This window comes from Haliotis cracherodii, unplaced genomic scaffold (assembly GCF_022045235.1).
Source record: "Haliotis cracherodii isolate W230 unplaced genomic scaffold, xgHalCrac1.p SCAF_5, whole genome shotgun sequence".
NCBI lineage: Eukaryota > Metazoa > Mollusca > Gastropoda > Lepetellida > Haliotidae > Haliotis > Haliotis cracherodii.
Genome location: NW_027266308.1, coordinates 50,766,476 through 50,791,791, shown reverse-complemented (window position 1 = coordinate 50,791,791; position 25,316 = coordinate 50,766,476). Strand labels below are relative to the sequence as shown.

Here is a 25,316-nt window from a genome sequence, read left to right as displayed (position 1 = left end):
CACCAATGTACAAGGCCAACGCCATTGAAATAACCCAAGTCACATACACAGCACTTATAAACAGCGACCGCCAGTCTGCTGGCTATGGTCCCCCAGTGACATGATGTAAACTACCTCTAACTGCTCACTAAAATATCGACAAGAAGAAATGCGAAGAGATTTTGCACACTAAAACTATTCACTGGGTAAAGATCGAGTCGACAATGTTTTCAGAAGACGACAACATGCAATTTAACTGCTGCTTACACATCGTTTTCTGGATACGTTGTAGATTGTACTCGTTTTGTGTCCTTGGTATGCCTGAATCATGGACTAAAACCCTGCAGGACCTTTCTTACTTAAGTTTGAACACTGGGATTGTCTTGTGGACAGATAACATACATCCATATGACAATACTTAACACAAACTGTTCTTTGACCAGATAATATTATATAACACAGTTGAACATGTTTACCTTTGACGCCTTCTTGGACTTGAGATCCCGCACAGTGTTGCCCTGGGCAGTAATCTTGTTGTTGAGGTCGTCCATGTTGCCACTCGACGCCTGGTTCACAGGGGCACCAGACCCTGTAGGAAGCTTTATGTCAGGTTTCCAGTCCAACCCTGTCGCTGCCTTGAAGTCTGCTTTCAGACTCAGTAACGACTTCACAGCTGCATCAATCTGGTCCTACAAGGACAAACACCACAAATGTACCATGTACTTCATAGTAGTGAAATTCTTAATTAGGTTTGTTTGGTTGTTGTTTAATGCCACACTCAGCAATATTCCAGCTATATATAACGGCGGTGTGTAAATAATCGAGTCTGGACCAGACAATCCAGTGATTGACATCATGAGCATCGATCCACGCAATTGGGATTCAGCGCGCCCGACCACCGGATCCCGTTAGTTGCCTCTTATGACAAGCATAGTAACCTTTTATGGCAGGCATGGGTTGCTGAAGACCTATTCTATCACGAATCTTCACGGGTCCTTAATTAAGTATTAACATATGATATTACCCATAAGGGTAGAATGATCGTGTGCAATACCTTTCCGTTATTTGAACATGTGCATTTTAGCAATTCTCAATGCTCATTGGTCAATTGAAGCCATACAATGTCGCAGTGCTTCATCTTTGAGAAAAAAAAGATATGACGTCATCCATTGTTCATGATGTCACAAACTGATTACAAAACGTCATCTGAACAATAGTCTGCCAGTGTAGGGTTGACATTTTATAATGTTTTTCTTCATTTTCCTTCTTAAAATGTCAATGAGTAATATATAACATAACTTACTAGGAGCTAAGAATTACGGGTAATCTGTCCCTCATGAAGGGTGGAGGGTTGGGGGGGGGTCCTGTAACTCAGGACGGACAATATACCCTAGAGCTTGTGGTATTCAAATATTCAATAAAAGGTGACATCATCACAAACCTTTGGTGCCTTCTTGGACTTGAGCTCTCTAACTTGATTGCCTTGAGCTGTGACCTTGTTGTTAAGGTCATTGACATTGACATCACCAGCTCCGACCTTCTTGGCAGCTGCAGCTGGTTCTGGCAGTTTGACGTCTGGCTTCCAATCCTTCCCGGCCGCTGCCTTGAAGTCAGCTTTCAGACTAAGCAGTGTCTTCACAGCTACATCGACCTGGTCCTGAAACATCAGAACATTCCTCAATGTTCACCTGTGTGCAAGTCATCATTCAACATACCGTATTTCCTCTATTAGACGCTCGGGCTTCTATCTATTTCAGACAAGCCTTTGACACGGCGTTAATTAGAGGATCAGCGTCTATTTTTACCCCCATTTCACTATGAACACGAATGTCCCGAATCATCACGAAATGGAAATATTTCAATTGATCGGCCAGGCACTGAACAATTGACACGGCTTCTATTAGAGGCCCGGCGTCTAATGGAGAAAATACGGTAGTTACGTTAGCCATGACTTGAGTGCAAGGATGTTGAACACTCCCTGATTCTGATTGGTCAACTCTGATAATTAAAATTCTGTGAATAAATTGTGTGATGTGTAAAACCACATACATGTTTTTGCATAACGTCTTTTCAACGGGTGATTTAATTCAGATTTGGTCGTGAAAATCTGCTTCACCATGCCCCAACAGGACCTTAACTATGCAACAGAAGTTTCAATTTCACAAATGGCACAGAGACCGACCACCTGTTATTGGTTGGCTATCAGGACAAGCAGGGAGTCTTAAAACAAGCACGACATATAAGAAATAATTTTGACTTGGAATTGCCACAGTGGTAACTGGCAAGGAAGGTCAGTACTGCTCACCTTGGGAGCTTTTTCTGACTTGAGTTTCCGGACTAGGTCTCCCTGAGCACGGATGTTGTTGTCGAGGTCGACCACGCTGATGGAGCTCAGTTCCGAGGGTGGCTGCTCATCCTGAGGTGATTTCTCTGCAGACTTTCCCTTCTTGCTCTGAGCCTTCTGAAAAACAGATAAACAACCCCCAGTGAGTATTTGACTGCAAAGTACTACATATTCCGTGGACTAACTGCAACATTTACAGTTCTACCTTCACACCATCCTTCCAGCAGTATCCAGTGTCCTTGCATACAGAAACATGCATTTGACTGAATGTGGGTGGGTGAGTGACTGATGTCAGTAATATTCTTGCTGTAAATCCCTGTCATAACAGTCCGGGACACTATCTTCATTAATCGTCTCTTCATCTTCCCGAGGCAAGAGAGTTAACTGACTATAAAAGTCCAGTTTTCACCCTTGCCGAACTAGGCTGGTATTATTGAGTTACATTTTGGCTGGACTAAAGAGTCTATGCATAGTCTAATCAAAATCGCAGACCGAAATCAAAATTCGGTTCGTAAACTGTCGTGCAGATTTCAGTCGATTGCAGGATTTGCAAAGCATGTGCACCACAAACTCGTTGTCAGCAGATATTTTCCAAATCTTTTCATGTTTTCAATCAAGGTGCTCACGTGATTTGCTGCATTTCGCGATGTAAGACCCGTTTTATCACAATATAGATCTTTATTATTGATCAGATCGTCCTGACTGGGTGCCACCATTTTGTGTGAAGCAAACGCAAGTTATAAGAGAGGTAGAATCTGATTGGTCCATAGGAGAGACTTAGAAGGGACATAACTGGTAATAGCCACTGGTTGCGCTGCGATCGAGCCCAGTAATTCCAGCCTAGTTCGGCAAGGGTGGAAACTGGACTTTTAAAGTCAGTTAACTCTCTTGCCTCGGGAAGATGTCGTCTCTTATGACAAGCATGGATACTGGGGACCTATTCTTCTCAGGATTCACCAAAGGGAGAATGTTCTTATAGATGAAATCTTATGATGGCCCTGTGAGTCACCTCCTTGGCACTGGCCTCCTGCTTGTGTTTGGATCCTGTAGTCGGCATGTCCTTCTGATGGCCGTCAGGGATGTTCAGCAACACACAGGGACTTGCTCTCCCAGAGTACCGACTGCAACACAACATCTTGTGTTAAACTAAGGCCTACATAGGCTCAGCTGTCAAGAAGGCCTTGCAAATAGACAATCAGTTTTCAGACTAGGGCCCTGTTTCACAAAGTGATCATGGTGCTGGAACTGCTGTAAGACTGTGAAGCACTTGGTGTAACACATTCAGAAGCTGTTAATGAAGACTGGACTGACTTACGATGCTACCCAGAAGTTGATCTCTTGTTTTACAATGGTACTACAACTTCTAGTGAAATGCTGCATTGAAATAACAAAAGAGCTTGAAATCTGTCAGTCAATACTCTGTACCTGACTGGTTCATAAGGTTGGTCGCAGATGAAATAACCTCGTCTTTGGAGCTGGATTATCTCCCCTTTCTTCAATGTTGCCAGACAAGGATCACCCAGCATCTCGGTTTCATTCTGTAGCAATAAAGGCCAGATGTGACTTATTTCTGTGTAAAAACTCATGACCAAATCAACAAGAGTTTGCCACTAACGTGGCTATATCCCCCGCCCCTGTTGCAGAATTTATGACATAATTAAATCTAAACAAACCCTAACCTTTTTTAACCGAGGTGGAACTTGTCATGGAAATTGTAAAAAAAGAAGAGTTTGGAACCTAAGTCCATCTTGTTGCCATGGAAACGTAAAAAATACTAATTTCTAAAATTTCTAAATAGCAAAAGGCACCAGTTCAGCATGTACCTGACAAACCTGCAAAGTTTGATGAATAAATATTGAACGGTTTCTGAGTTCTGCTCCGGAAACGAAACGTGACGGACGGACGTACAGACGTACGGAGCCCGTTTCTATATCCCCCGCCAACTTTGTTGGGTGGGGGAGAATAAATGTTAAGAATATCACAATCCACTAACCTGACAACAAAGCATAGTCAACTGCAAGTTATTACAAAAGGGATCGAATGGATCTTTTTTCAAAGTGTGCCACAAGGCAAGTGTAAAGATGTTTAGGTGTGCCCTTTGTGCCAACAAGAATAATACTTTCATCAATCTTCGAAAGCAGGGAAAGTTTCAAATATGAGCCACAGAGCAGTTGTCATTTAGATAGTTTGTTGTTTAACGCTGCACTCAGCTATATGACAGCGGTCTGAAAAAAATCGAGTCTGGACCAGACAATCCAGTGATTGATGTCATGAGCATCAATCCACCCAATTGGGATCGATGACATGAATCAACCAAGTCAGCAAGCCTGACCATTAGAAAGTTTACCACCTAGATTTTTATTGAGATTGATTTTCTTTTCAATTCCTGAATTCCAGTATGTCTGTTTTATCTCAGCGAGTTAGCTTAAGGTGGAGGTAATGCTCAAAACAGCACAGGTCATAGATAGGTACCAATTTCAGTGAAACCCACCATCAGTAAAGTGCTGACAGGCCAAGAATCAGAATTGGCATGAATTGGAGATTTAAACCCACAACTAACAGTTCCTGACAGATAAGGCAGACAACTCCTCAAAAAGAACTGCAGCCGTTTGGACCACTCAGGCACCAGGCTCTGATTTATAAACATTTGTTCAGTTGTGTTTTTAATAACATACATTTATACATCTCAGCACAATTTGATCTGAAATTACTTCAATGAGAAGAATAGATGTTTGAGTGTGTATACCCTGGAGTCCTTGTTGACATAGTCCTTGAAGTCCTCCTCTTTGCCGAGCACAGGCTTGGTGATGAGGTAGTCCAGCTGTACACACACTGCCGGGATCAGTGGCGCCTTGTCCGTGACTGTCAGCCACGTGATCTTCTGGGTCTTCTTGTAGTCCTGTACAAGGCAACATGTTTTAGTTGAACAACGGACAATATACACTTGGCATAACGGACAATATACACTTGGCATAACGGACAATATACACACAGTATAATAGACTATACACTTGGCATAACGGACAATATACACTTGGCATAACGGACAATATACACTTGGCATAACGGACAATATACACTTGGCATAACGGACAATATACACTTGGTATAATAGACTATACACTTGGTATAACTGACTTCTATTATATTAAGTTTTAAGAGTGACTGAATGCATGAATGTAGAAGGCAACATTGTCACTCACACCTGGGGATATTTCAGTTGAATAACAGACACTATAAACTTGGTGTAACGGACAATATACACTTGGTATAATAGACTATACACTTGGTATAATGGACTATACACTTGGTATAATAGACTATACACTTGGTATAATGGACTCTACACTTGGTATAATGGACTATACACTTGGTATAATGGACTATACACTTGGTATAATTGACTCCTATTATATGAAGTTCTAAGAGTGACTAACTATTGTTAGACAGCAGTGTTCCCTGTCCTAATCCCGCCAGTTTCCCCCACAGCATGCTTCTTATTTAGTGAGTATGTTATACCACTTTCAGCCATCTTCCAGCCATCTCCTGGCAAGGTGACACCACAAAGGTTATTCACACACTGTACCCACGCATGGAATCTAACCCAGGCCTTTGGTGTGACGAGCCAGTACTTTAACCACTAGGCTACTCTGCTGCCTTTTACTGCCCACCGTAAACACTGCTCACAGCTGCGTCAGACTTTGTTGTGAATTCATGTGGAACATTTTCCACCGCTGTTTCTTTCCAAAGACTTCATGCAAATACTTGTGGTAGAAATAACCTCCAATGCTAAACATATTTCTGAATTTAATCAACTATTTTGCTTCATTAGTTGCTAGGAAATTTGCCATAATTGTGAATAAGTATTGACTGGTGACCCAATCTCCAGGCCCTACCACAGTAACAACCCTCCATGGTGATGGGATTTCTTCCACACTTACTTTGTTGTCCAGGTTGAGCTCAGCATCAACAGACACCACCTTGCCTTCACTGTCTCTGCCAGAGAAGAACAGAGTGAGAGAGTCAGTCTCAGAGCTAGTTAATTTCATAGTGAGTGTTTGAGAGTTTCATAAGAGTGAATTTCAGAGTGAGTGATTTTCAGGTTATTGGTCAGTAACTATATATAAGTAGAGAACTCTCTACGTATATATAGAGGGGTATATACTCACTGCCAAAAGAAATGCAAACCATAGAAACAGAGAGATGTATGTATGTTAACAAAAGATGTTTCAAATGAGTACCACTTTATGAAAAACTAGCAAACAGTCAAGTGTTACCACAGAATGCCTTTATTCTTATCATAATATGCTTTTACACTCTAATCCTGCCCACGAGACAAATGGTGCATCTCGAGTCATGGATGTCACATGTGATGTTTTCATGAGTGTCGGTTCAATATATCCCATTATTATATTACATAATTTTGACATATTGATGGTGTTTATTAATTCCATAACTTGTTCTTGTTCCTTGGCTGAAACCATGTCCATGCAAAGTCAAAGTTGAACACACTCACTCAAAATATACTACTCAAAAGGAGTTAAGGACCACGCAATTCTTTCATATTACTAGAGTTAATCTGTCATGCATACCCACCATGATATATGCTGTAATATAGCTACAAGCGGTGTAAAAGCATACTTACTCACCGTCATGGCATTACAGATTAACTATAGTAAAATGAAAGAATCGGGTGGTCCTTAACTTCTCTTGAGTAGTATATTTCCAATATACCCTTGTTATACCATAAAACAACTGTAACTAAGACTTACTTCTTGATGGCCTTGATCTTGAGATTTCCCCAGTTGATAAACGTGACAATCTCGCCTTCCTTGATGACCTGAGCATCAGCGCCCTCTATGTACAACTTTGGGCCGTACCACACAGTCTTCATGCCAACATCCTTGTTCTGAAGATCAAAGGCAACACCAATTATAGACTCAAGTGAGTGAGTGAGTGAGTGAGTGAGTGAGTGAGTGAGTGAGTGATTGAGTGAGTGAGTGAGTGATTGGGTGAGTGAGTGAGTGAGGTTTAACGCCGCTTTTAACAGTATTCCAGTTATATCATGGCGTGCCAGCTTAATGTGGGAGGAAATCTCGAAGTGATGCAGGTCTCAGACGTTTACAACTTCCCATGAGCACGGGTATGGTGCTGAAAAACCTAGAAACATAATCGAAGCGAACCGTGATTTGAACCCACAATCATAGCTTTCTGGCGTGCCCAAGGGATGCAACTGCGCACAGCGAATTGCAGCGCCTTAGACTACTGGGCCACCCATAGCCCCTTTGTATTCAAGTGAGATTTCTGTGGTTGTGCTCCAGTGTCTCTTCCTCATGAAACTACTAACACAAGTCTCTTGTTAGAAGGGCACAGAGCCTTACTGAACTTAAATGCAGTGATTCAGACATTTTCATGATTTTAACTAATTTACTTTACCTTAGGATGCTTGGCGACTTCCTCGGACAGATCCTTGGCTCCTGCCACAGACACCGGCACGACATCCCCCTTCTCCAGCGCTGTGAAGCGTGGGACAACTGGGTCAATGACCTTCTTATTGCAGGCCCAGATCTTGTCCCACTCCATCATAACAACTGAACGAGAGGAGCCCTGAAACAGGAATGATGTTTCTTCGTTGATTAACACCGCAATATTCCAGCTATATGACTGCGGCTTGTAAACAACGGCGTCAGGAGCAGACAAGCTAGTAACTTTTATCAGCCTGATAAGCAACTGTCACTACTGTTTTGAACCATCCAATCACAGCAACGATGGAACGGCTTGATTCAGCAGCTTTGATCTAGCTACAAAAGAATTCCACTGGTTGCCATGGTAACAGCAGTGGGATGAAAGTAGCAAAGTTGGGACTAAACAGAAACATAGAAAGTGCACACCATGCACACTGCAACGTCCTTGTCAAAATAGTCCAAGCAGGTGATGCATGCTGACACCATTTTACAACGCGGCAAGCAATATTCCAGCTATATAATGGTGGCCTGTAAATAATCAAATCTGGACTTGACAAACCAGAAATGAGTGAGTGAGTGAGTTGGGTTTAACACCGCTTTTAACAGTATTCCAGTTATATCGCGGCGTGTCAGCTTAATGAGGGAGGAAAGCCCGAAGTGATGCAGGTCTTAGACGTTTACCAGTTCGGTGAAACCCACGAGCACGGGTATGGTGCTGACAAACCTAGAAACATAATCAGGGCGAACCCACAATCATAGGTTTCTGGCGTGCCCAAGGGACGCAACTCTGCACAGCGAATAGCGGCGCTTTAGACGACTGGGCCACCCATGCCCCCCAAACCAGAAATGAGTAGGGTCCAACACCATCAGGGTATGATGACATGCAATCAACCAAGGTACCGTGATCCAACAGGTTGCCTGAGCCCACTACAATACTATGATGTTAACTCCGAGCCAACCAGCCCTTTTTCCACCCTCAACGCCAAGTACCAGGCAGGGTAACAACTAGAACCAACTTAAAATATTTTACATGATGCAGCCAGGGTATTGAACCACTGACATTCTGCTCTCAGAGCAAACACTCCATTTACTACCCCATAGAGGCAGGAGTGTGACTGATACAGGTGGTGGGCATTTACCTGTCTGAGGAAACCCACGGGGTTAGGGATGAGGTTAAAAGAACATGGATCATAATCAAGGGTCTCCTAGCTTTGGACACAAGTTGTGATGCTAACTGGACCATAAGATTCTGCTTTTGAGTGAGTGAAAGCAGAGTCATCCCCGCGCAGTGGGGTCAGTCTTTCTCCGTAGTTCACATGTACCATATACGTTTAGATCAATAGCACTACAAGCTCGTTGGTTGGTTGGTTGGTTTGTTGTTTAACACCGCACTCAGCAATATTCCAGCTATATGACAGCGGTCTGTAAATAATCGAGTCTGGACCAGACAATCCAGTGATTAATATCATGAGCATCGATCCACACAATTGGGATGGATGACATGCATCAACCAAGTCAGCGAGCCTGACCACTCGATCCCGTGAAACACTGTAACCTATTTCCTCCAACATTCTGCAGACTCACCTGTGAGACAATAAACTGCTTCAAACCTTCAACTGTCATTCCTCTCCTCAACACGCCTCGCACTGTTGGGAAGCGTGGATCATTCCTGGGTCAAGGAGAAACGTTCGCTATTTATCTTGTCAGCCTCAGTTACATCTCACCAGTATCACTCAAATTAATACGACAGCTTCTCAAATGCCACTTACAGATATCCTAGCATACATGAGTTATGATATAGTAAACAGCAAAAGTGTATGTCTTGATACTTTCTACCAGCAAGGTCCTAAAAATATTTCATAACACCATTACAGCATACAGGCATGTACCTGTGCATGAATCAGTGAACAATGCTCTGTTTGACAGACAACAACAAAATGGGTTTAAGTCCACCGGGAATCAATAATAATAATAATTATAATCATAAATGAGTTCATTTGTATGGAGCCAAACTCGTGCACCAGCTCGTGTGCTCATGGCGCTTACATTATTAGCTCAGTCAATGGATCAGTGAGCACTCGATTTTCATTCTCAGCTCCCTGGGGAGTATACAACCCAAGCTGCCTGTGAGGCGCTAGAAGGTTACCATCTCATCCTACCGGGTACCCACTCACTGCTTGGTGAACAGAGGCACATTTCGAACAAAGTCACTTGCCCAAGGAGACACCACATATGCTACACGTCCTTCAGTGTGGGGCAGGACTGAAGCCCTAGAAACTCTCAGGAGTCAAGCTGCTTAACGTGGTCACCAATCCATCCACTCCCCAAGACCGACGTTGCTCAACTTCACCTGATTAGTGATCTGTGCGCTGTGCACAGGACCACTTGCCATCCACTTCTATCAGTACTTACCAGCCCTCGACGATGCCCTCGTTGACAAACCAGGTGAGCTTCCTCTTGGACATGACAATATTCTGCAGGTTCAGTCTGCTATACTCGTAGATGTGTGGCTTCCTCAACCCTGTTGTAAGACACAGTTGGACATTGGTCAGTATTGGCCCAAACTCATTAAAATCAGATCTAAGTTCTCGCTACTGCTAAAATAAAGAACTGAGCACATCCCATTACAGGTCATGTGAGAAGAACCTTTTGCAAACTTTGACCAACCAAAGAAACGACTACCAAGAAGTCGACATTAGTCAATCAGAAAGCAGCTTTCTCCAGCTAGTTTGAGACTGGTGACTCCATTTCCCACTATGAATCAAAATATAAATTTGAAACCTGAACAAACGAAAATTCTGGAATGTCTAATAGATGAAAACATTGTTTGGCAGTACTTCCCACTGGCTATGGAAAGTCTCTTCCATTTCAAATGTTTATCCCATTGAATTGAGAAACAGAAAGCTGCTGTTTGGAATACCAAATTACACCGAGATATTGTCTCACATGACACATTTTTCAAAGTCTAGATTGGAAATGTGCAGTGCTCCTCTTTGAAATAATCTTGTCATAAAATGCAACATGACTTTTATTTCTTCTAAAGTAATACAAACAACAGAATATTGTAATACACAGGACAGATACTTTCACACTCAAAAACAGTGGCTTGGGAACTTATCTAATTTTTTCAGCAGATATATTTTTCTGTTTCCACTTAATTCTAAAGTACGAGGCACTGAAACCCACCGAGCTGGTCAATGAACCAGAAATACTGGTCGTCTCGGTCGTGGTACTCGGTGGTCCTCAAGGCATGGGTCACTCCCTCAACACTGTCCACCACTGGACAAGCGAAGTCGTAAGTCGGGTACACCCTGGAAACAGACATTGTTTGCATACAAACCACATTCAGTGAGAGAGCATCTTCCCAAGGCAAAAGAGTTAACTGACTTTAAAAGTCCAGTTTCCACCCTTGCTGAACTAGGCTGGAATTCGTGGGCTCTATCGTAGCGCCACCAGTGGCTATTACGAGTTATGTCCCTTCTAAGCCTCTCCTTCACACCAATCAGATTCCATCTCTCGCATTTGCTTCAAACAAAACAGTGGTGCCCAGTAAAGACAATCTGATCGATAATCAAGGTCTATGTTGTGATAAAACTGGTCTTACATCACGAAATGCGTTAGCACCTTGATTAAAAACATGAAAAGATTTGGAAAATATATGTTGACAACGAGTTGGCGGTGCACATGCTTTGCAAATCCTGCAATCAACCGAAATCTGCACGACTGTTTTCAAACCGGATTTCGATTTTGTTGCGTGATTTTGATTGGACTGTGCATTGACTCATTAGTCCTGCCAAAATGTAACTCCATAATAGCAGCCTAGTTCGGCAAGGGTGGAATCTGGACGTTTTTAGTTAGTTAACTCCCTTGCCTTGGGAAGATGGTGAGAGAGTGTGTGAGGGAGGAGAAAAAAAATCTGAAATTATACTAGTTATCAAACGCAGGGGCAGAATAATGTAAGAAGGTTGAATAAAGAAATGCAGGTCGAAACCAATTACAAGTACCTGTTTGGTAAAACAAATATGAATCGGTATGAAAAACTGACGAAGTGGGGCAATTATATACCCCTTCAGAGCTGCTGTTTAAAAAAATCTGTAAAATGCACGTAAAAATATGAACTGTCATTTAAATTTTCAGTCTTTGTTGGGTCACTTATTATGATTATTTACAGATTAGCCTGGAAGTCGGTTGGGGGGTGCTTTTTGGTGCAGGGCAGGGCCCTTAATACGGCGAATACGGTATGCCTGTCAAACTTACTTGTATTTAGTCCCTGTCCTGATGTGAGGCTCGTTCTTGCACCGGTAAATGGTTGGGTCCCTCATACACCCGTTGTCAGATGCCATGCTGATTTTGGCACGGACGGCACAGCGCTGACCGCGTGGAGTGGCCTGCACCATCTCCTGCCACATGCTGAGGTTCTTGTCAACGCCTGGTAAAGGCAGCAACATGTCATAAGGCAATTTATAGCTAAGATGGATAGAATTATCATTAAACCGCCCGCATGTTATCAGAAATCAGCGGGCCACTGTAACTTGATAATGCCCTCATATTGCCATTATCACGCCCGTTGTTAGGTGACGTCATAGGATAGGGATAGGTGACGTCATGTTGAATAGTGACTTCATCTGGTTTGTTCTATGACGTTTCCATATTTGTAAAAGTGGGCCAGTGGCATTCGTGTTAATTGCAGTAAATGTTTCAAAACAGATATTGTTGTTTCTTTTTATTTGAAAACAAATTCCATCCATTTTAGCTATAATAATGGTAACACTATTTTTCAGGGCACTATCATTTGCAGAAGCCCTCGGTCTTTTCAACTGCCCTCCTTCATCGGGCCGTTTATGGAAGACCTGGGGCTTCTGCAAATAATAATGCCCTGAAAAATAGCGTTACCCTTATGATAGTCAGTGGGTTTAACCTGCACTGCACAGTATTTCAGATATATCACCTAATTTTGGAGGAAAGGTCCAACTGACACAGGTAACAGAAGTGTATTAGAATACAGTACGTTCATAACGAACACACTTTAACGATCTGATGGATATAACTAACTGATTTTTGGTCCTGTGCATTTGTTGTATATATGTTGTATATCTGCTTATAACAAACTGCGGTCATAACGAAAATTAATGGTCCCTTTGAGTTTGTTATAACCATCGTTAACTGTACTTTGGAGACCCTGATGAGGATGGTGTTGGAAGATCAAGGATTCTATTATATTATTGGGGTTATTCTAGAATTAGTACTCAAGAGCAAAGAAAACTGGCACAGCAGGACATTTACTAGTCCTGCACCATGACTGTGGAATATATTTATTTTATGAATTTAAAAAAAGTAAATCAGAAAAGTATACAAAAGCAAGTCTAGGCAACTCTAGCTAGCTCTAAATCAGCATAGGGAAACTATTTTTTTAAATATTTTTAGAGTCGAGAAGGGTATTGTGTAATATAAGATTTCATAGTCTTAATGTTAGTCTTAACATTAACTGAATCTAACTCAATTCAAACATGGCACTTCCCTATATGAACAACACAAGTCATTGGTGATCTGAAAGGCATTTTTCAAAAGGCCAAACATTTGAGTCAATATTATATTTTCCAGTTTATCATGGTCATAGCGTGCACAGTGAGCCAGCTCCCCTCACTGTCCTAGCCAAGCAATGCTAGGATCTTCCCAACCCATTCTGTACTCACTGTTGTTTCTGTTCTTGGATTCCTTCCTCTCTTCCCTCTCCTTCTTCATGGTCTCGGGGTCGGTGTCGTCCACGTACGCCTTCTTGTCACGGATCAGCTTCTCACAGAGGCCCATCAGACGGTCGAAGTGGTCGGAGGAGTGACTGAAGATGTCGTACTTGACCCCCAGCTTAGCCAGGTCCTCCAGAATGACCTGACAACAGTGAAATTGGTTGGTTGGTTTGTTGTTTAACGGGACAGCAATATTCCAGCTATATGACAACAGTCTGTAAATAATCAAGTCTGGACCAGACAATCCAGTGATTGATATCATGAGCATTGCTCCACGCAATTGAAATTGATGACAAGCATTAACCAAGTCAGCGAGCCTGACCACCCGATCCTGTTAGTCGCCTCTTACGACAAGCATAGGCCCCTGACAACAGTGAAATCACAGATAGTGTCCTCACCTTCATACAAAGAGGGTTGGGTTATCTCAATTTTCAACAGTATCGCAGTAGTAGACATGGTACAAAATCAGGTGAGGTGAAATTGGGTTTCACGTTGCAAGCAAGATTATTGCTCTTATATAATCGATGTGTCTGTGTTCGTGAGTGTTCGTGAGTGTGAGTGTGAGGTGAGGTGAGGTGAAATGGGGTTTAATGTTGCGTCCAAGATTATTGCACTTATATAGCGACGTGCATGCACGTGTGTGGCTGCTTGTACTAGTCCGGAGTAATGCCGATTTATAGTGCTAGCTCACTGAGATACAATGCTGCAGTTTAACATGAATACCCCACTCAGACACAGTATACCGACTCTGAGCCGACCAGTCCTTGTTTAAGCCCCTTAATGACGAGCACCAGACAGGGTAGCAACAAGTACCATCTTTTAATGTCTTTTGGTATGACGGGACCGGGGATCGAACCATACCCTACTCAGACAGTTTACACACTCCAATCCCACCAGCCCTTACTTTATCACCTCAATGCTGACAACCAGCCACAGTAACAACATGGACCATCTGTTCACATCTTTTGGATTGGGATCCAACCACTGATCTCCCACTCTCTGGGCAGATGATCTATCCACAAGACCACAGCAGTCTGGTCCAGTATTAGATAACTCAGATAGCTTCACATATATTTCAGGGAACCTGTGACTTTGAGTTAACCTTAGTTCAGTGTATGGCTATGGTGCATTTGTGTGTGTATGTTTGTTGCCTTTGTAACCATTGGTTATTTTATTTGGTCCTACCTTCTCATACTCCTCGTTCTCCTTGGCTGGGTTTGTGTCGTCAAATCTCATGATGAGTTTACCCTTGAAGGCCTCTGCGTAGTACTGGTTGAGTAGCGCTGCCTTGGCATGGCCGATGTGCAGGTACCTGAAATACAGGGGCATCTCAGTCACGTCAGGATGGGTAGCATCATAGTGTGAGCGAGCATGGTTTTACGCCGCTTTTAGCAATATCACGACAGGGGGACACCAAAAATGGGCTTCACACATTGTACCCATGTTGGGAACTGAACCTTCGGCATGAGGAGTGAACACTTTAACTACAAGGCTTCCCCATCATCCCAGCAACAACAACTACCCTCCTGTGTACAATGGTGTAGTGAGTGAGTATGGTTTTACGCCGCTTTTACCATGACGGGGACATGTAATTGGGCTTCACACATTGTACCCATGTGGGGAATCGAACCCAGGTCTTTGGCGTGACAAGTGAAAGCCTTAACCAGCAACATCATTGTCAGGTACAAGAAATATCCTTGTCAGGTAACATTATTGTCAGGTAACAGCAACAACATTGTCAGGTAACATTGTCAGGTAACATTGTCATCATTATCAAGCAACACTAAACAGCAACATTATTGACAGGTGATAGCAGCATCCCTATCAGATAATAGTAGCATTATTGTCAGGTACAATGCATCTCTATCTAACAAGACTTTACAAAACATTGAATAAGAAGTGCTTCAACGTACCCACTGGCCTCTGGGGGGAATCTGACGACCACTTTCCCCATCTCTGCCCCTGGTAGGTCAACATACTTCCCCTCGTCTTTCTTCACCTGAAACAAAACCCATACAACAGGTACATCAGTGTTTCTTCCTCACTAAGATCAGGCTGCAAACCAACTTATTATTTTCCTACAGTGAAGATACAAAGGACATTTTTCTCTTTCTTTTCTAAAACAAAGACAATTTGATGACAACTATTTCTTGGCAGACATTCGTATCATATCATGTTTTGTTTGTTTTTTGGTTAAGGCCGCACTAAGCATTCCAGCATTGTCAGGGGTCTGTAAATAATCGAGTCTGAACCAGACAATTCAGTGATTGACATCACGAGCATCGACCCCTGTATTTGGGATACAATGACATGCATCAAGCAAGTCAGCGAGCATGACCACCCAATCCTGTTAGGTGCCTCTAACGACAAGCAAAGTCACCTTTTACGGCATGCATGGGTTGCTTAAGACCTGTTCTACCCTGGATCTTCATGGGTAGATGTTGATATCAAACTCATGGAATAAGAAATCATTTGACATTTGACTTCTTGACAACATGTCATCCTCCTTCTGAGCATCAACAGAGTATGACACTACACACATTTTGGCCAAATAGAAAAAAAATCACAAAATCCCAACATCAACAGAACAAATTTTGAGAAAAAAGATTCCCGAGAAACAAATCATTTTGTTGAGAACAGTATTTCAGTTTATATCACAATGTGTCAGCTTGTTGTGGGAGGAAAGACCAAAGTAATGCATATCTTCGTTGTTTACCACCATACTCCTGCTGCTGACTTACCTAGAAACGTAATCAGTGTGATTCTGGGATTCAGACCCATGATCATGGGATTCTGTCTACTTGCAGGATGCAACTCTGCACAGCAAATGACTAGGCCATTCATACCTCATAAGTCTTTCAGAAACGACAATCAATCTAACCTAGGTTTTTAAACATGATAAATGATATAAGAAGAAAGTTTTGAAATGTCATCACACAATTATTGGTGATTTTCCTATTTAAAATGGAAATGTTTATCAATAGTAGTAAACTTACAACACCATCTCCTCGCTTATCTCCCTTGATCTCGACCTTTGGCAGCTTGCTGACAGTGGATGCAAAAATAGCCTCTGATGACAGGAAGTTGTAGTAACGCTTGACGTGTGGAGGAGCACGCCCCTTCTCCAGCATTGAGTGCCACTGGCCGTTGGCTGAATCAAATTAATGTAACCCTTAGGACAAATACGTTAATTGTCAAAATGAGAGATGCTGCTTTGAACAGTATTTCAGTTATATCACGGAGTGTCAGCTTAATGAGGGAGGAATGCCCGAAGTAGTGCAGGTTTCAGATGTTTACACTTTGGTAAAACCAACGAGCACAAGCATGGTGCTGACAAACCTAGTAACATAATTGGAGAGAACCGGGATTCGAACCCACAATCATAGATCTGGCGTGCCCAAGGGATGCAACACTGCAACTCTGCATTGCAAATGACAGCCCCTGAGATGACTGGGCCACCCGTGCCCCCGATGAGAGCCCAGTAGAGTGAGGTGAGGTGAGGTGAAATTGGGTTTAACGTCGCGTCCAAGATTATTGCACTTATAGAGTGCCGTGCATGTGCGTGTGTGTGTTTGTGTGTGTGGCTGCTTGTACTAGTCCGGAGTAATGCCGATTTATAATGCTAGCTCACTGAGATACCATGCCGCAGTTTAACATGAATACCCCACTCAGACACATTATACTGACTCCGAGCTGACCAGCCCTTGTTTTAGCCCCTTAGTGACGACCACCTTTAACGTCTTTTGGTATGACCTGGCCGGGGATCGAACCCTGGACCTTCCGCTCTCCGGGCGGACGCTCTACCACTAGATCATGGAGGCGGTTTGATGCAGTAGATGTTTAGCACTTTCTCATATTGCAGTCAATCAAAAGTGATGTCTTAATCATTAGTATCAACCACGTGCAACACCTCAAAGGACACCGAAATCTTGGTCTTACTCTGCAGGGCCTCCCACACGATGAAGTCAGCGATGGTGAAGTTGTGGCCGACCAGGAAGGTGATGGAGCCAAGCACGTTGTCCAGGTACTGGATGGCATCTACGAAGTCCGACGCACAGGACAGCTGACCTCCAGCGAACTGGATCCAGTGGTCAACCTGGACAAGTCAAATCAGGTCATATCTTAACATCTGTAACCATGGTAACAACAATGCACTGAAACTGTTCATCCAGACAAAAACTGTTCCACACAAGTCGGAGCAGTTATCAGGGCCGAGTCATCACAAACCTTCATCATTATTATGTGTAGAGTCCATACAGCCTTGAAACACAAATTGATACAAGGATAGCTGTGTTGTTAGGCTATAATAAATTAATTGCTTGATTATCATCCACTTTTGTTCCAAAAGTGGGGAGGGAGGCTTTTTATCTATACTTTACTAAAATAAAATATTTGTTAAAGTCATCAAGTTGATATGAGCAAAGGGTGACTGAAATAACAAAGATAACAAATAGACATTGATTTCAACAGTACCAGTCGGATGTATCCGTGTCAAACCTATTTTCGTTTTTACTGCCCCAAGTTGTACTCGTGCGATTATGAATTAATCCTCAATTGACGATAACTTGTCATGTTCCCCAAAAGCAAACTTACAGACTGAGTGAGTATGGTTTTTACGCCGCTTTTAGCAATATTCCAGCAATATCACCCGGCGGGGGACACCAGAAATGGGCTTCACACATTGTACCCATGTTGGGAATCGAACCCAGGTCTTCAGCGTGACGAGCGAACGCCTTAACCACTAGGCTACCCGACCGCCCCTCTCACAGACTCTGACAAAGGACAGGCATACCCTCTCGTGTTTTCAAAATAGCGAGCACCATCTTGACAGCCGACAGCAAGCAGACGATAGACAGGCACACAACAAGAGTCACGCCAGTTTAATCCTTGTCATAAACATGAATTAATTTTTCAGGGGGTTTAGTCGTGAGTCGGGTGGGGATGATAATCTGGCAATTAATTTATTATGCCCTTATGTCAGGTTAATATTCGCATTACATAGGGGAGTCATGACAACCCTATTATTACAAATGACTATTTCAAATGAAATCCCACCTCAGTTTTCTCCAGAACAGGTCCCCCTTGAAGTCCGGCTGCTGGGAATGCTCGGGCCAGATAGCGACAAATGGAGGGGCAGAAAGTGAAATTCACATCCCTGTAAACAAGTAAACATTTTACATTATTTAATTCCTTGTTTTGCTGTGACTTTCAATTAATGCAAATACTGTTTGCATTTTGTTTTACACTGCACTCAGCAATATCTCAGCCATGACAGTATTCAGTAATGGAGTCTGAACACCTGATCCTGTTACTCGACACTAATGAATAGTATGGTTTGCCACAGACAAATTTTAACCTAATTTTCATGAGGACTAATGCAAATAACGATGAGTGAGTGAATGTAGTTTTATGACACACCATTATTCCATCTTAATCATAGTGAATGGTGAAGTCATGTCCTGGTCAGATGGACCAAGCATGATACCCTAAGAAACGAATGAATCACACATTTCTTCTAACTTTACAACCAAACAAACTTCAAAAATGTTGAATTGCCTTTAAATTTTGCTGTTAAGTTTTAATTTAAAACTTACACAGGCAGTTCTACTTACTTGTTGACTGTGAGGCTGTTGGAGGGACCAAACTCCCAGCTTACGTCCTCACCCTTTGCCTTCAAATACTCAACCGCAACTACTGCAGCTGAAATCAAAGTAAACACCATTCATACAAGTTATTCTTTACAAATAATACCACCATAAAAATTATAAACACTGCCTTCGAACAAGGAAGTATGAGGTTCCTGGCTCTGTAGTCTTTAGTTTTGGTTTGTTTAACGCTGCACTCCGCAATATTCCAGCTATATGACGGCGGTCTGTAAATAATCGAGTCTGGACCAGACAATTCAGTGATTGACATCATGAGCATCGATCCACGCAATTGGGATACAATGACATGCAGCCCGACCACCCGATCCTGTTAGTCGCCTCTTACGACAAACTCTGTAGTCACGTGGTCACTGTTACATAAGATTTTTTATTTTTTTTATTGATTTTGATAATCTAGGAGCAGGTGGGTTGGCAAGTGAGTGAGGTTTTACGCCACTTTTAGCAATATTTCAGCAATATCACGGCGCGTGACACAGGAAAATGGGCTTCAGACATTGTACCCATGTTGGGAATCGAACCCGGGTCTTAGGCGTGATGAGCAAACGCTTTAACCACTAGGCTACCCTACCAATAATCTTGGAACTGTGTAGAAGCAGAAATTAGGTATAAAATCAATTTGAAAACAAACACTTCTCCAAGTGGAGTTTATTACTAATACTACCAATGACTACTGTAGTATATTATTGTTTCTATGTTTTATAAATCTCATTAAAATCAGATCTTAGTTCCTGATACCTAAAGAAAGTTCTGAGGACATCCCATTACAGGTTACGTCAAAACACCTTTCATCCAGCAAGATCAGAAAAGTGACTGTCAGAATGTGTTTTCTAATCATGCAACCTACAAAAGGTTAACAGTGAATTCAGAAGGACAGTTATGGGTTGTACGATTGAAACCGTCCAAATCATCATCTCTCTCTCGCCTCAATGGGATAAACATTTGAAATTAAGAGATTTTACATAGCCTGTGGGAAGTACTGACCGACAATCTAGGCCATCAATTAGACATTAAAGAATGTTCTTTCGCTCAGTTTTTAATTTTTGAATCGAGACCTGTAATGGGGTGTCCTCAGATCTTTGTTTAGTGTTAGCGAAAACTAAGATTTGATTTAATTGAGATTGGTGTTTAAAGGACAAGTTCTCATGGATGAACAATTTTGTTAATTAATGTAGAGTCCGAGTAACTCTGCATCCCTTAAAAATAATGGAGGCCCATTTTTTTCGAGCATATTCCCTTACTCAAAACACATCCCTACTTTTACACTTTGACAAAACAGTCTCTTGTGGAAAATATTTCAAATAAAAACAGAACCCTTTGTAGCCTGTATTTATACTGTGCAAGTCGCGTCATGCATGAGGAATACGCTCTCTGCAGCTGTTTCAACATCCCAAATTATAAAAAGCTACTAGTTCACCACAAGACTGATCTGTATAGCAAGTTTCATCCAGAAATATTCAACTGTTTTGGAGTTCTGCTCTGGAAACAAGCACTACCCTCATTTTCAGTAAAGTCAAACTTGTCCTCATGAAGACATTTTTTTTCAAAACAGAGATCCCAAATTATCAAAAGGCACCAGATCAAGACTGATCTGTATCGCATGTTTCATCTAGAAATACTCAACTGTTTAAGAGTGCGCCGGAAACAAACACAAGTTTCATTTTCAGTTAAGTCCAACTTCTTGTCATGAAACATATTTTTTGTTTAAAATTAAAGCTCTCAAATCTTCAAAAGGCACCAGTTCAACACAAGCCTCATCTTTAGAGCAAGTTTCATCTAAAAGTATTCAACAGTTTTGGAGTTCTGCTCTGATTGAGCAATTCCCTTCATTGGAATACAAATAACATAAAATAGACCTGAGATATTTTTCTAGATTTACTTCGTCAATTACTATTCCAGTATAATAATAATAACAGTGATCATAAAAATAATTGACGGGTGAAACATGTGACAGATGCTGTTAATGACACTATTCTGCCATGTACTCTTTGATAGACATTTTGATCATTTTCTGCTGTTTCCGCGATACATGTTTTATAACAACCAGCCCTGTGATACATGAGTAAACAAGTACCGTAATCTGTAAATGAAATCTGATGATAGATAAACCACACGCTGCATATGGCTCTTCTAATATTACACATATTCTCATTTTCAAAAAGCTTGACTTATATCTGCACACAGATGTATTTTCCCCGTCTGCATATCTAGCCTGGAAGAGGAACGAAAGTCCATCTAGACAAATTTAATATGAATATTAAACCAACTTCAATAAGATAATAGATACATGCTGAATGGGATTATAGGAAGAATAGAGCCCTGAACAAGATATATGTTTACCTGAATCTTTTTCGCGTCAAATGTATACCTAATTACTTTATAAATGTTAAATATGAACATTGTTACAGGTAACCCACCGTAACACAACAGTATATACTTGTTATTTTTCTAGATTATAAGGATTATGTTAATTAATAACAAGCGTTAAGTTAATTTCAAATTATACTCTTATGGTAATAAATAAGAAATGTTAGAACTCTCAAATGGATTATATGAGCAAAATAGTAGCTTAAAGCAATGTTAAAAGTCAATGAAAAAAACAATGGGTTATAATACCTGAATTTAGGTAGCTAAGAAAAAAATAGATAGATTGGATTTAAACTGATCGCTGACTGTTGAATGGTCTTTGATATCTTAATAGATTTCATGGAGCAACTTTAGAGTACAGTACATAGGAGTATGATTCATAGTTGTAAAATAAATATATATCCAACTGATAGATTGTTTTTATTTAAGAGCTTTAACTTTCACTTTAGCTTTAATGTTTAATTGAATTGACAATTGGTTGAAGTGAGTAAGTTGGGTTTAAAGCTGCTTTGAACAGTATTCCAGTTATATCATGACATGTCAGCTTAATGTGGGAGGAAAGGACAATTACTTGAAATAATTTGTGATGCATTGCAGCTTTTTATTTTGAATGTCTTTCTTTATCATATGTAAGTTACAGTAGTTTTGCTTGTAGAAGGGTTGTACTGGGGGATTGCTGCACAATTTCTTCATCTTCATCACCAGTTTATTGAGCATGCTCAATCAACTGATCATCAGTATTACTCTCTGTGATGGGGAGGTTGTCGTCACATGTCGCCAGACTTGGACTGAAGTTGAACATGGGCATTTTCGCCGGAACAGTCCCGGTATTTGGCAACCGGATTGGTGACATTAGTTTCTATGAACCACTCGAAGTCATTGAACCTATCGCCTAGTCCTTTTTTCCCAAGAGTTCTTAATCGTTGTGGTTGTAATTTGTTTCCATGCACAGTTGGTCATGAATATCTCATCTTCCATGGTCACAGTCTTTTTGTGATTGGTTTTCTACAATTTCTACAACTTCTCGTGAGGACGATCTCAGCCATAGGTCACAATAACATTTACAAGATTATTGCACTTAAATAGCAACATGCTTGCATGTGTGTGCATTTGGGTGTGTGTGTATGTGTGTGTATGTGTGTGTTTTATAATGGTAACCAACTGAGAGACCATGCTGCAGTTTAACATGGATACTCAGACACAGTATACTACTCCGTGCCAACCGTGCCTTGTTTTGTCCCTTTAAAGACACTGCCATAGGCATGCAGCACTGGGAATTCCACGAGTCATTTTTACACCCAACAACCTAGGCAAGATGGTAACTCAAAACTAACCTAGCTCGCCTTGAAAGTTTGCAGGCTCGCATCTGTAAGTACATGCTGGACATGAATTCCTGAAGCAGGAAAGTGATATTACTATAACACCAGCCCCATACATATTAATAGTCTATTTATATATATGGGTCTGGTGTTTTAGGAATATCACTAGCCTGCTTCAGGGGCCTGTGAGCATTGTGATGCCGGAGTAAATAATCATTAGCCTATCAGATTTATTTTGCTCTGTGTGGTAAACATTTAGCCTACAGCTCTATAATCACATAGGTAGCTCTTGCTATCTGGTAAATTAGTCACATATCAATGTCTGATTCAAAATTATCAGTGCAGCAATGACATGTTAGGAATAGTGAGTGAGTGAGTGATATTCCAGCATTATCAGGGCGGGGGACACCAGAAATGGGCTTCACACATTGTACCCATGTCGGGAATCGAACCCAGGTCTTTGGCGCGACGAGCGAACATTTTAACCACTGGGCTACCCGACCGCCCCTTGTTCGGAATAAACACTAATTATCCTGACTGAAATGTTACCAGTCATGAGGTAGCTGACAGGATGTTATTTCGACCTCTGGAAATCTCTGCATTTTATTTATAAGACATTTTGTAACAACTATAGGCAGTTATAACAACGCATGTGCATGCCATATTTTGCAAATGTTTGCTTTCTCACAAGGTGGCTGGATGTCATAAACAAACAACCTAAAAAGAACCGATTTCACATTAGAACTTGGAAATGTCTCCAATTAGCTCACTCCTCTTATTTGATCCGTTTGATTCACTTCTAGATTTCATATAACAAATTGCAGACACAACAGAGTGGAAACCTAAGGAGACAAATCTTGTTTTGTGACAGTAGAATATTGTGATCGAAAACCGGACAATAGGTTGAACTAGGAGAACACGTGCCCGTTCCGATGGCATCTAGCCGGTTCATATGAGACTAATCAATAATTAAACACTTTTGCGTATATGTGTTACCTGCAGCTGGCTTGTCTTTGCTTATGACCACCTTGAGAGCCATCATGTATCAATCAGCAGAAATTCTAAGAGCAGTATCTGATGCTACCTTCTTAAAGCCCTGGGCAGGCACCGGAAGTGATGAAAACATTTGCAACGTTCGGGTATTTCCGTAAAAAGCGCTCGCGATGGGCATACAGTTGCATGTGGCAAAAGCTAATGTTGCTGATTGCGCGATCATGTCGTCATCATCTTATGTTTTCCCACGATGTAACAACGTGCAATCATCGATAGAACAATGCGTGTCCGCCACTTATATTATATAAATGATATGTTGATAAATTTAACATAGGATTAAAATTCCCCGATTATGTTTCTAGGTTTGTCAGCACCATACCCGTGCTCGTGGGTTTCACCAAAGTGGTAAACGTCTGAGACCTGCATCACTTCGGGCTTTCCTCCCACATTAAGCTGACACGCCGCGATGTAACTGGAATACTGTTAAAAAAGCGGCGTTAAACCCAACTCACTCACTTCAAAAATGGTGAAATCCACTGATTTGGTACTGACAAACCTAGAAATATATACGGATCGGGATTCGAACCCGCAATCATGCGTTTCTGGCGTGCCCACAGCACTCTTTAACAGCGAATTGCGGCGCCTTAACGTGCCCCCACTGTTTCTAATAGGTCACTGGTATCTAAATATGTGGCAGCTTAAATATAATGGCACTAAAAGTACAGTTATAATGTTCGTTAACGGGAACAAACCAGTTGATGCAAATAATATCCCGTAAGTGGCCTCTTACGACAAGCATACATATAGTCGCCTCACGCATGGTTTGCTGAAGACCTATTCTACCCCGGATCTTCATGGGATCATTTATTATAAGAGGGGTATGGGTAGGGGATTATGAGACACACACACACACACACACACACACACACACACACACACACACACACACACACACACACACACACACACACACACACACACACACACACACTTACACAATCATTTACATGTAGCATTGTTTTCAAGAGTTATTGAAGACGGCATTGGTTGTATGTCTGATCAGTCCTTAATTGATAAATGTGCTCTTCTATTCTCTGGTAAACTACTCAGAACATCTTTGTTCTTCTTCACAATTATGTTATTATATTAAAAAATCGATAATGTGTGTATCGAATACCTAGCAAACAATTGCATGGACTCGATTATTGACAGACCGCCGTCATATAGCTGGAATATTGCTGAGTGCGGCGTTGAGCAACAAACCAACAAACCAACTGGTCAGATATGATGACAATATTTTATTATATTGTATCGCCAACTTCGGAGGAAATCTATTTGTCTATCTGTCCTTCCATCAAGCCATCCATATGATTAAAAGTATTCCTCCTGAATATACCCCACTAATTAGGACTATCCTATTCTAGCTATGGGTGCTGTCTTTA

At 41.6% G+C, this 25,316-nt stretch overlaps 1 protein-coding gene across 1 annotated transcript in view; it reads right to left on the bottom strand.

The window, feature by feature from the left end:
* The window catches only part of LOC139442083 (bifunctional glutamate/proline--tRNA ligase-like), a 52,112-nt gene extending 28,131 nt beyond the window's left edge, over positions 1-23,981 (bottom strand). Inside the window, exons 1-21 of the mRNA XM_071222865.1 lie at positions 23,878-23,981; positions 19,145-19,232; positions 18,588-18,687; positions 17,472-17,628; positions 16,529-16,683; positions 15,446-15,531; positions 14,718-14,844; positions 13,482-13,674; positions 12,046-12,217; positions 10,975-11,099; positions 10,201-10,309; positions 9,373-9,457; positions 7,760-7,930; positions 7,096-7,232; positions 6,265-6,319; positions 5,070-5,222; positions 3,749-3,861; positions 3,333-3,444; positions 2,285-2,440; positions 1,421-1,636; positions 456-668 (exon numbers count right to left, since the gene is read on the bottom strand). Of these exons, the coding sequence (XP_071078966.1) occupies positions 456-668; positions 1,421-1,636; positions 2,285-2,440; positions 3,333-3,444; positions 3,749-3,861; positions 5,070-5,222; positions 6,265-6,319; positions 7,096-7,232; positions 7,760-7,930; positions 9,373-9,457; positions 10,201-10,309; positions 10,975-11,099; positions 12,046-12,217; positions 13,482-13,674; positions 14,718-14,844; positions 15,446-15,531; positions 16,529-16,683; positions 17,472-17,628; positions 18,588-18,687; positions 19,145-19,232; positions 23,878-23,923 (2,769 nt within the window). The 5' untranslated portion in view covers positions 23,924-23,981. The remainder of the gene's footprint in view (positions 1-455; positions 669-1,420; positions 1,637-2,284; positions 2,441-3,332; positions 3,445-3,748; positions 3,862-5,069; positions 5,223-6,264; positions 6,320-7,095; positions 7,233-7,759; positions 7,931-9,372; positions 9,458-10,200; positions 10,310-10,974; positions 11,100-12,045; positions 12,218-13,481; positions 13,675-14,717; positions 14,845-15,445; positions 15,532-16,528; positions 16,684-17,471; positions 17,629-18,587; positions 18,688-19,144; positions 19,233-23,877) is intronic.
* Between the last annotated feature and the right edge of the window lie 1,335 nt (positions 23,982-25,316).